At 44.3% G+C, this 12,193-nt stretch overlaps 1 protein-coding gene across 2 annotated transcripts in view; it reads left to right on the forward strand.

The window, feature by feature from the left end:
* Nucleotides 1–608: 608 nt before the first annotated feature.
* Nucleotides 609–12,193, forward strand: part of TTF2 (transcription termination factor 2) — a 40,434-nt gene continuing 28,849 nt past the window's right edge. Inside the window, exons 1-7 of one of the 2 annotated variants that reach the window (XM_032783077.2) lie at nt 609–726; nt 1,011–1,122; nt 2,393–2,479; nt 6,647–6,713; nt 8,045–9,076; nt 10,289–10,415; nt 11,242–11,442. In XM_032783077.2, coding sequence (XP_032638968.1) covers nt 699–726; nt 1,011–1,122; nt 2,393–2,479; nt 6,647–6,713; nt 8,045–9,076; nt 10,289–10,415; nt 11,242–11,442 — 1,654 coding nt within the window. In that variant the 5' untranslated portion in view covers nt 609–698. The remainder of the gene's footprint in view (nt 727–1,010; nt 1,123–2,392; nt 2,480–6,646; nt 6,714–8,044; nt 9,077–10,288; nt 10,416–11,241; nt 11,443–12,193) is intronic. The other variant, XM_075072377.1, reaches the window with a different exon arrangement.

The raw sequence follows: 12,193 nt of genomic DNA on the forward strand, positions 1-12,193 counted from the left end.
AAGCACTGGCCAAGGTCAGCATAGGTGGCCAACAGGAAGTCTGATATATGAGGATGTGGGTGGAGGGTAATAGGAGCTATACAAGAAGAAGACCCTAAATTCTGTACTGTCCGTAGAAAATTGGGCTATTTGGTCACTGTAGCCTGCCATGGGCAGGGCAAGGCCAGGCCGTACGTACTGCACAGGAGCTGGGTTGGGGAAGGTGTGTGCTGAGGTGACACATCACGCACTGGAGCAGGGGGACCCGGTTTCTTTATTGAGGGGAACAAGGACAAGGCCTGAACTCGGGGATCCGACGGGCATCACTGGCCCCTGCCAGGCAGATACACCCCCCCTCCCTACTCCCATTGGCCGAGGCTAAAGTTCCCACGTGGTTTGTTTGCGCGGAATGACTAGCAGGAGTTCTCGCCAGGTCTCATTGGTTTCCTTCCCACCAATGAACTGTCCCCCAGCTTGGCCACTTCCTCCCCAGCATTCGAAAGCTGGTTCCCGCGCAGAGAGAGAAAGACGAAAAGGGGGGGCGATGCTCCGCTGTGATTGGTTTCCCATCCTTGCCTCGCTCCAATTGGCCGATGTTTCTCTGATGGGCGGGGACAATATGCCGGATTGGCTGTATGCTGAATGGAGGTGTGGCTTAAGATCGCTATATCCGGAGTATCTGCCCGTTCCCGGCTGGCACGGTGGTTTGGTGCCAGGCGATGGAGGCAGTTCGGTGCGCGGGGCACGGTGAGGGACCGAGTCCGCGTGACGTGCCGCTGGGGCTCCTTGAGGTCGGGGGCTGGGGATCCCCCGGATCGCCCTGCGAGGTGCAGGCCTGGCTGTCTGGGGAGGCCTCCTGTGGGCGGGGCGGCTCCAGACCGGGGGCGTCCCTGGGGCTGGGTCCCCAAACTGAGCGTGGGGGAGTTCCGGGGGCTGAGGGGGTCGCTGGGCTGAGACGCTCCCTAAGCCCGGGTCTCGAGTGGAGCGGATGCTGGGGCCGGTCTCACAAGGCTGCTTTTCTTCCCCACTAGGGTCTCTCTGTTTCCTAAAAACAGGCGTTCGCGATGGACCCGGCAAAGGGAAAAGTTTCTACGTGTGCGGGGTCCGGGACCAGGCGTCGTGCGGATTCACCCGTCCTGCACAGTAGGTTTAGCAGATGGGGATGTTCCTGTTCTGCGCACGTACCCCGCTCAGGGGGGTGATGCTGAGCTGGCACCCTTTAACCTGGGATGCGGCGTGTGTCACTTTAGGTTTTCCAATGTTGGAGATGCTCTCAGATTACTTCGTAACAATATTCATTACTAAGCAAAGACAGCTGCTGTATGTGTGTTCTGAGAGGCAGTGCTGTCTAAACATATAATCAGAGTTTGGAATGGTTTAATGGGAAGGCAGAAACATATCTTAATCCCCTGTTGTTTGTATTATCAAAGTTCCTAGGAGCTCTAGTCATAGACCAGGACCTGTTGCACTACCTGTGGTACAAACACAGATAAAAAAGATGGTCTCTGACCCAAAAAGCTCACAGTCTAAGACTAAGATAAGAGATACAAATAAATGGGGGAAATACAAAGGAACAATGAGATAATACTAGTTGTCATGATAGCCAACAGATTGATCACACCAACTGATTAACAGTTATCAACTTTTTTGTAGTCAAGGTAAAGGGGATTTGTCAGGATGCCAAATGGCAACCCGTATCTTCAACTAGCCTTTATACCTTCAACTCGGATGCCCATATACATCATATACACTCACCGTGGGCTACAAACCACTGTGATTTGTAGATGTAGCCACATAGACCATCCTGCAGTTCACCCACAGATTAGCTAGTAATAGCAGTATTGTACCTCTGAATCTTTCTATATAGAAACCAGAGATTCAACTGTCTCCCACCTTGACTACCCACTTTGTAAATTGTACCAAAACAATATAGAAGACCCAGGCTAATAGTGGTACACAAAAACCAGAGTTTTTGTTACGTAATTGGCATTCTGTATCTTAAGTGCTAGAAACTGAGAGAGAGACGAGATTAGCCCTTTTATTAATTTTAAGTGCATTTGGTGCTATTTGGGGGGCTCTGACAATGAGCTATTACACCTCTACCCTGATATAACACAAATTTGAGTTATAACATGGTAAAGCAGTGCTCCGGGGGCGGGGCTGCACGCACTGGTGGAGCAAAGCAAGTTCAATATAACACAGTTTCACCTATAACACAGTAAGTTTTTTGGTTTTTTTGGCTCCCGAAAACAGTGTTATATTGGGGTAGAGGTGTAGTTCTGTGAACCCAACCTACCTTTGTGTCTCTGAGCAAAGGAGTCTTTGAGATCTTTGTCAAAGGATTTTGCCTTAGGCATTTGTTTCTGTTGCTCTTACTCAGGCAGCTCAAATCTCTTTTTCCCCCCACTTTCAGTCTTCCTGCTTCCTACTGCTTGATCCATGAGAAGTATATGGTGGAGCTGCAAGTTCTTATTCAGCAACAGGACAGAGAAGAATACAAGTAGGTTTGTCCAAAGGGAACATGTACAGCATGTCATTCTCATTAATTTGAAAAGCTGGGATAACTCTTCCCTCTTGTGGCATCACAGCCTAATCACTGTAGTGCTTGGTGCATACATTTCTGCAGGTTTGCACATTATTTTTCAAATATGGCAGTTTCCAGTTCCAAAGAGAATAGAATGTAAATAACTGGATTGAGGTGGGAAGTTTTTGTTGTACTGAAATTGGCATCATTTTAAAACACTATGAATCTTACAATATTAAATTGTAGATGTAATTGGATGGATTGTATGTGTGTTCGACACCACAAGGCCTACAAAAAGCAGCTCCCAACAAAGGCCTGGTCTACACTACACGTTTAAACCGATTTTAGCAGTGTTAAGTCGATTTAACACTGTACCCGTCCACACTACAACGCTCTTTATATCGATATAAAGGGCTCTTTAATCGTTTTCTTGTTCTTCCCCAACGAGAGGAGTAGCGCTAAAATCAGTATTACCATATCAGATTAGGGTTAGTGTGGCCGCATTTCGACGGTATTGGCCCCGGGCGGTATCCGCCAGTGCACCACTGTGACCGCTTGGACAGCATCTGAACCCGATGCTGTGGCCAGGTAAAGGAAAAGCCCGCAAAATTTAGATTTTCATTTCCTGTTTGCCCACCGTGGAGCTCTGATCAGCACGGGTGGCAATGCAGTCCAAATCAAAAGAGCTTCAGCATGGACCGTACGGAGATACTGGATTGATTGCTGTATGGGGAGACAAATCTGTTCTATCAGAGCTCCGTTACAGAAGATGAAATGCCAAAGCGTTTGAAAAAATCTCCAGGCTACACAGTGCTGCGTGACAAGCGTAACGGAAGCCAGAGACTCAAATGGACGCTCATGAAGTGAGGGGTACTGGGATCCAGCTATCCAGTCCACAAGCAGTCTTGAAAGTATTGCATTCTTGGGTGAGCTCCAATGCCTGTAGTTCAACACATTGTCCGACGTGGTTCAGGGAATGGCTCCTCAATTTACCACCACGTGAAAGAAAAGGGAAAGAAATCATTTCTTGACTTCTTTTCATGTCACCCTATGTCTACTGAATGCTGCTGGTAGATGGGATGCTACGCAGTGAAGCGGAGTATTCTTCTCCCCTCCCTGGTGGCAGATGGTGTAGATGGTAACCGTCCTTATCACCTGGGAGTGCTCAATGCTTGATAACTGCTGAATACCCCGGCTGGCTGGAATGAGGCTGGCCGGAGGGGGCGCCTGGGTAAAATAGGAACGATTCCTGGTCATTCCAATAGATGGACAGACGGCGGTAACCGTCCTATCATAAGCAACTGGGCTGAGCTACATCAGTCCCTCCCTTTCAGTGTAAAGAAGATTCCGTGCTGCCTGACTATCATTGCAGTGGGATGCTGGGCTCTTCTCCTCCACACCGCTTAATGTCCTGCCTGACTTCATCAGCACGGGAGGCTGCCTCCCCTCACTTTATCTCACTAACAAGTCATGTTTCTATTCCTGCATCTTAATTACTTCATGACACAAATGGGGGGGACACTGCCCTGATGCCAGGAAGGTTGGGGAAGAGGGAGCAACAGGTGAATGGCTGTAGCTCATCATTTCTGCGGGATTGACACGGAGCAGCTGTGCTCTCTGATACACTGGTCTCTAGTACACTTGCCTATATCTAGCAGGATTGAGTTGTTTTTAGAACTAAGGAGGGATTGACTCAGAGTCATTCCGATTTTGCTTTTGCCCCGGCCGATCTCAGCCAGGGGCACCATGATAGCAACAGACAGTACAGAGGGACAGATAACCTTCATCTCATTGCCAACTTACGGTGAGGCAGATGGTACAGACAACTGATAACCGTCTCTGGTATCACGCAAAGCAAATGAATATGCTGTGTAGTGCTGGAGTATCACTCTGTCCATGGCATCCAGTACACATCGGTGACTGTTTAAAAAAAAAAAAAAAAAAAAAAAAGGCTGAACGGGCTCCATGGTTGCCGTGCTATGGCGTCTGCTGGGGCAATCCAGGGAAAAAGGGGCGAAATGATTGTCTGCCGTTGCTTTCCCGAGGAAGAAATGAGTGATGCATACCCAGAACCACCCGCGACAATGATTTTTGCCCCATCAGCCACTGGGCTCTCAACCTAGAATTCTAAGGGGCAGGGGAGACTGCGGGAACTATGGGATAGCTATGGAATAGCTACCCACAGTGCAACGCTCCGGAAATTGACGCTAGCCTCGGACCATGGATGCACGCTACTGAATTAATGTGCTTAGTGTGGCCGCGTGCACTTGACTTTATACAATCTGTTTTATAAAACTGGTTTATGTAAAATCGGAATAATCCCGTAGTGTAGTCGTACCCAAAGTTTAGTTTCTGCTGGCTAGATATAGTTTGTATAGATAGTACACAGTGATGTGATATAAGGATTTTACTGGAATGAGTTTGTGATGATCACATTAATCATGCATGGTAAAGCCATTTCTGAGTTATCTAGATCATCAAATACGAGTGCTGGTATAACTTTTATAGAATGGCATCATGTAGTCTCTGTATGACACGTTACAGGAAAATCTATTTTAGGACTAGTACAGAGATTTTAAAAAAATCATAGTACTTTTTCTTTGTATCCTTGTGCCTGTGAAGCTGTATCTTAGTCAGCATGAGTCCAAATGGGCTGAGCTCAGACAGAGAGAATTAACACTAATAAATGTAAAATGACGTAAAATAGAATCCTGCACATAAAAATGTCAGAATTTAGTCTAGCTCTGGCCAGCCCAGGACTAAAAATGAGAGCCAGGTCCCCCTAGAAAGGCTCAGATCTCCCCTTCAGTGATGTCAATATCCCATTTCTAGTCCTGCTGGGCCATTGGATATTGGACACTAAAGTTGTTGCTGGCCCAGGACCATCGTAGGCCTCAGACATGTATGGTTTTCAAGGGAAATTCTGCAGTTGGGGTGGAGAGGAAACATTTCTTTGTCAGGTTGATGGTTTTTGTTTAGCATCAACTGTTTGAAGCTGCTCAGCAATTGGAAATGTTAGAATTAATCCTGGGGAGATGGATTATTGGGCAGGTGTTATAGTTATGTGATAAAGCACACAGGTGTGTTATTAAATAGATGCTTCCTCAATTTGTCACATGGGCATTTCTGTCATATAGGTGATTGATTGTATCTATACATTCACATATAGATACATCTAAATGCAAGTTAATGCTACTTGTAGTTTTGATTTTGATTTAACACATTTTTGTTAACTGCTTGTGCAGTCTCCTATGAGATCGATATTATCTCTTTTTACAGTTTGGAAACTTGAGTTTAAGAGGTTAAGCAAGTAGTTGGTGGAACGGAATCCAGTTTTCTGACTCCCAATGTCTTGCTTGAAAAACTTAAACAAGGGTTTCTTATCTTTGTTCTTCCCTCTTTTCATTAATTTATTCAAAATCTTTTAAAATTTTGGCTCCTTCCATATTAAGAACCAACTTACTCTATTCAGTGATCCAATTATTTACTAGTAACAACCTTATGTTATCATAACAGGTTTTTCTTTGGTACAATAATTTATATTTATATCCCACATAAGCTTTCAACATGTATTCAGTTAAAATTCACGATTAAATAGAAAACAGCTGCAATCCAATAAAAGCATCTCACAGAGCTGTTTGTCAGCTGCCAATTTAAAAAAGAAGCCTCTCTCTTATTCCATAGCCTAACTCCTCCCCTCCCCCTCAGCTTCAAAGAAATGCATTGCACAGCCTGTCTCTTAAAAGGCTAATAAATTTGGGCTTTGGTAAACGCATGAGGGGTTTCCAACACTTTGATCATAATCAGTGACTGAATCGTGTTGAATGTTCTGTGTCACCACACCTTCAGTTCTTGCTTCAAAGCAAGAGAGGAACTATAAGCAGAGGAAACGAATGTTTCCAGAGGATTTTAATATTATAAAAAGCTGTGCATTGGGCAGTTACTAAATTTGATCTCGTCTGTGTTTCCAGAGATCTTAAGTGATATACTAAATGCATATAAATCCCTGTAAAGTGCAGATCCAGAGGCTGTCTGGGACGCTGCTTGTGCAAACTGAATTTGTAAAGATCCTCTGTGACAGAACTTACTGGTATGTGTTATAACTTGCTTTCACAGCTTATGTTTTCTTTTATGGTCTACTAGGCTATGCTATCGATGCCTTAAAAGTAAGATGGAAGGGAAGAGGTGGTGTGGGAGCATCCCATGGCAGGTACATGTGTGTCATTTATATTTAAGCTATCTGCTGCTCACAGTGTGCAATTGTTTACATTTGTCCACTATGCAATCTGCAGTTCTACCTGCAAAGGGCTATGGGTTCCCGTATGCAGTGCTCCATCTTGATTTAAGGTGTCAATCTGCTGTTCTTAAGCTGAAATATTGCATGCCGGGGCCTCTGTTTACAGGCCAAAGTACAGGGAGTACTCTGCGTTGTGGGCAACTTGCGTTCAGTATCCAGCTGTGGTGGTCTCTTCTCTTTTTCCCTATCCCCATTCCCAGAGGCTGCATGGTTGATGAGACATTCTGCTTAGTCCCTGGGGAGGGTCAGTGGGTGCCAGGAATCAGCCTTATGCTTCTCAATAGTGCCTTCTACAGCCAAGTGCTTACTAGTGCTTAAACAGAAGGATGGCGGTGTGATGGTACTTCCCATAAGGCTTTATGGAAATATGCTTAGAATGTGTTTTATGCTACATATGCCATGTAACATACCTCCGTAAAGGTTATGATCTACTGAATGTATTAATCCTATTTCTATGCATGTATCATTTTTGTATTTGAAGTTATGAATGTTATGAACATTGGCTGTAGACTTGCTTGATTTCTAAGTAGCCTTAAGTATGACTACACTTGCAGTCATACAGCGCTGCTGCAGGAGTGCTCTCGCAGCAACGCTTTGAAGTGCAAGTGTGGTCGCAGCGCCAGTGCTGGGAGAGAGCTCTCCCAGCGCTGCAGGTACTCCGCCTCCTCGTGGGGATTAGCTTACAGCGCTGGCCAGCGTTGAGGCAGTGTTTACACTGGCACTTTGCAGCGCTGTAACTTGCTGCACTCAGGAGTGTCTTTTCACACCCCTGAGCAAGGAAAATTGCAGTGCTGTAAAGCGCCAGTGTAGCCAAGACCTTAGTTAGAACATTTGGTCACTTCTTGGGGAAAAAAATGTGCAAGTTAAGTGCTCATTCAGGAAGCACTTAACAGCGAAAGAGCTTGGAATACTCCAATCCACATAAGAAGTCTACCTGAGGACGTTCAAGGTAGCATGTGGGTAATGGCTGCTACCTGCAAGTCCTGAGTCATGCATGGGCATGTGACTTGCCCATGTGATTCAGAATCTCCATTTTGTGACTGGATTCTACACAAGGGGGTTTCTGTTATCTAACCCATCACAGGCGGCTCTGACGTAGCTTAGCTGGAATTATGGGAAAGGTGATATTCACAGAATCTGATCTCTTTCTTGAGTGGGTTATGGCATGGTTGAGGGTATGATGGGGTAATGTTCTTTCTTAATTCATTTACTGAAGAATGAATTTTTATTTACATATTTTGCAGGATTCCAAAGCCATCAAACCGCCAGTAAATGCAGAATCCCAGCATGCATCAGAGCTATTCCATAATCTCAATAGTGAGCGAAATCCATTCAAAGTTCTAGACAAGAATTGTGAACTGTCCTCCTGGAAGCTGCTTAGTGAAGGCAACAGGGAGAAAAATACCACTGAAGGAGGGAAACAGAAGGAAAAAAGAGAGCAGGCATTAGATAAAAAGGAGGAAGAGAAATTGACATCTGAATCTCAGATGGAAAGAGAGCCGCCAGTGGGAATGAAGATTAAGAAAAAACAGTCTGGGGAGAAGAGGAGTGACACAGAATCTGGGGAGGGAACAGGGTCCAGAGCTAAATCAAGTCAGTCTGAGACTCGGAAAGAGAGAAACCTTTCGGATGATAAACAGAAAGATGGCACCAGTGGAGAGTCTGAGAAATCCTCGGAGCACGTAGAGGAGGAGGCATTTGCGAAGCCAGCGAAAGATGCCTTGCACAAAGAAAGGAAACTAAAGCCTTCATCCCCAAGCCTTGACAGCCAAAAAGCAAGCACTGAGCCACCGAGAGAGGAGCAGCTCAGAAAGGACGACTCAAAAAGCAACAGGGGCAAAGGAATAGAAGTGAAGGTAGATTCTGGTGGAAAGGCTAGAGAGAAGAACATGACACCCAGAGAGTGTGTGATTTCCCAGGAGGCTACAGGCTTGTCGATACTATCAGCATTTCTCCAAGTGCCCTCTGAAGGAGGCCCAGTGGCACAGCCAACACCATCAAAGGCAGGAATAGTGCCAGGGGAGCGAAAATGTGCAAATCAAAATAGTAACAGTGATGAAGGTGAAGTTGTGTTTGTTTCTTCCGAGTTGGGCAAAGACTACCCTGATGGGTCGGTATTGGATTTGCAACAGGGGGAAGTTCGTGAGAGATCTGGGAAGAGTGAACAAAGGATTTTCTCTTCTTCTTCAGGAGTTGCAACATCTTTGCAAAAGGAAGAAACCCTGGACACCAAAGCCCTTCAGAACCATCTTACAGTCCAGCTGAAACAGAAGAAGGTTGTTGTTTCTATTATACGCTTCACTTTGCCTCTTCCCATTCTCGAGGCAGCTGTTTGCATCAACCCCGTCAGAATCAATAACTCCTACCGAGCAGTTTCTCTCTGGAGTGCTTAGAGAAAGGTGATCGCTTCAGGCTTCTGAAAACTCAGGCCAGACACACATCAGTTGGATATATATATACTTAAAACACTGTGAGAGAACTTCATATCCTCTAGCTTGGGGGTACCTAGTATTTTCTTCTCTGAGGGCCATGTCAGCAACATAGTAGGAACATATGAGCTGCACCTTAGGCTGTGTCTACATAGCAGCTGAGGGGGCACTTTCCTGAGTGGGTAGACACGTGCTATCTCTACTTGACCTAGCATACTACAAATAACTGTGGCTGCAGTGGGATCGGTGACAGCTAGGGCTAGTCCCCCAAATCCGTACCTAGGGTCAGGCAGGATTGTACTTGAGAGACTAGCTTGAGTGCTATCTTTAGTGTGCTAGCTGGAGTAGAGCTAGTACATGTCTGTCTAGCTACTCTGGGAAGCACCCAAAATTGCAGCCATGGTTCACTTTTTTTAAAAGTGTGGTGGTAATTTGAAAAAATGATTCTCATTAAAAAGACATCATGGAGAATGTTTACGATTCCAGCTTTGCACACTTACTCTGGGATGGAGAAAACAAGCTGTGTTCTTTCGGTCTTGTTCATAATCACTAATAATAAAGATCTGAAAACTTAGAAATTTTGTCAATCATGCATAAGTCAAAAGAGAATTTAGACCTTGCTGCTAGAACTGTTGCTTCTGTTGGATAACATGGTGTAGAAAAGAGTAAAAATAACAAATAAAGAAAGCAATCTACACTGAGTGCCCTGGAGAGCTGTTGAGATCCTTAGACTAAGCTGGTTGTGTCCCCCTTCTCATAATCCTAGGGAATCAGGGGTTCCTAATTCCCCTCCCCTAAAATTTAATAATAGTTAACTTATTTTCTGGTTAAAGGTGCTCAAGAGATTTATATAACCCTTATACGAACTACATTTACACTTACAAATATTTTGGAGATTGCAGAATTAGGTTAAAATATCTAACTTCCTAGAATGCAAATTTTACCCTTTTTACTTCTGACTTTTTGACTGTCCTGTGTAGAGGAGACTGGTTGGAAGTAGTTGGTGGTGGATATTAGTACCAAGTAAATAAGACGTGAATTCTGGGTTTTGTTTTTCAGAGCACTTTGGCGACAGTGAATGTTCAGGCCCTGCCGGACAAAGGTGAAAGATTATTAAAGCAAGTGCAGGATTTGGAAGCTGCGCTCAGTGCTCTCAGCCTCTCGACAGCAGAAAGTGCAGAGAAGGGTAAGAGGGATGGTCAGAATTTTGCCAAGTGGTGTGTCCAGTTACAATGGTTATAAAAAGTACAATTTCATACGTAGTGTGTTGCATATGTAGAGCCATGGGAATGCTAAGAAGCTGGACACACTATATTAATTGAAACAACTGAAAATGAATGAAGGCATATACTAAATTTCTCTTGCCTGTGAGGGTGGGTGGGTTGGTTGGTTGATTTATTTTAATTGGGAGGTGGTTTTCTCTATTGACTAGAGTACATGACTGGACTCCAGAATTTCTGGATTCTGTTTCAGCTCTGCCAGTAACTTGACTATGATTTAAGGCAAGTCATGTATACTTCCTGTGTCTAACTGACCAGTATCCTAAGAATTAACTTGTTCTTTCTGTTGAGAACCCTACTTTTTGTACAAGGCATTTAAACTGTTTTGCCTCAGGTGTACAATATGCTAAACTTCATCTGCCATTTTGTGGCCAGATGTGGTTGAGCGGATACTTCGGAGTTTCCTCATAAATCCCATATGTTAATTCACTAACCTAATTAACTGTATTAATCATCTGTCGATGAGATGGAACCTCTCAGATTCACTGGGCCATTTGTTCCTGGGCACTTGTGCATGCTGAGAGTATCAAGAAGGACATCCCTTGTAACATGGACCAGATCCTCTGGGAACAGAAATGAGACTCTCATGTCTCAGGCCACTGAATGGTCCTTGGTTAAGTGAAACCTTTTGGTCCTTTCTCCTCTGTGCTACACTTTAAATAGTGACCTAAAACTGAGAGACTGAAGTCCATTGCTGAGCCATTAATCTTAAATGTTTCCCTTCTCAAACAGGCAACAGTGTGAGTAGTGACAATCGGGAAGAATCTCTGTGCAACCCATTCAGCAGGACGACCAATGAACCCCCCGGGACTGTGCATCTGAAAAACCCACAGCCATTCCAGGATTCTCTTGCTAAAACCTCTCTAGGATTGCATGGCTGCAGCTCAGCTCCCTCTCTGGGACCCAGTCAATACTACAGTCATGTCTACGGAGGTAAGGTTGGATTGGCAGCAAGAAACTAGGCCTACCTGTTGGCTAGCAGTTGTCTTTTTTCAGATTAGGTACCATAATCAAGCACCAGTTTGGAGGGAATCCTAAACTCTGTGGATGAGCAAGAGCTTCTTATTCCAGTAAATTTCTAGTTGCTTTCTTCTGTAGAATCTTAGTGTAGAGAAAAGTACAATGAGGTATCTTGAGGAGTAAATCCTGATGGAAGGAATATCAGGGTACATCAGGGAGTCAGAAACTTTGCTTTATTTTGTTAGGTTGGTTTCTGGCAAGCTGCTGACATGGTCCTTCATTAAGCAGAGTGTAGATCCCAGTATGCTATTCTCCATCCTGAAGCAAGTGGAGAACTCGTGGGTAGGTGAATTTGGCAGCCTATAACGTATACGAAAAAAAGTTAGCTCTACGTTGCAGATGGGAATTAGGCGGTGTGATCAGATACTAATTCCTTGCAGAGTGGATTGCTTTAAATCAAGGTTATTTGAATCAGCAAGCAGGAAATCTTGATTTAAATAATCAGTTGTAATTTTGTTTTGCATTGTACTTTTTGTTTTTCTAAAGGATTCTTATTGGTTGGTAACCATTAAAACATGTTTGTTTGCAATTAAATATAGCTTTTACACTACACTTTGTACTTTTTTCTCTATATCTATACACATTTATTTAAGCATTTTTATAGCTTAATTTACATTTATTCAGATTCTTAATTTTTTACATTTTTATTAAAAATGGTGACTTA

Source organism: Chelonoidis abingdonii, chromosome 1 (genome assembly GCF_003597395.2).
Source record: "Chelonoidis abingdonii isolate Lonesome George chromosome 1, CheloAbing_2.0, whole genome shotgun sequence".
Lineage (NCBI taxonomy): Eukaryota > Metazoa > Chordata > Testudines > Testudinidae > Chelonoidis > Chelonoidis abingdonii.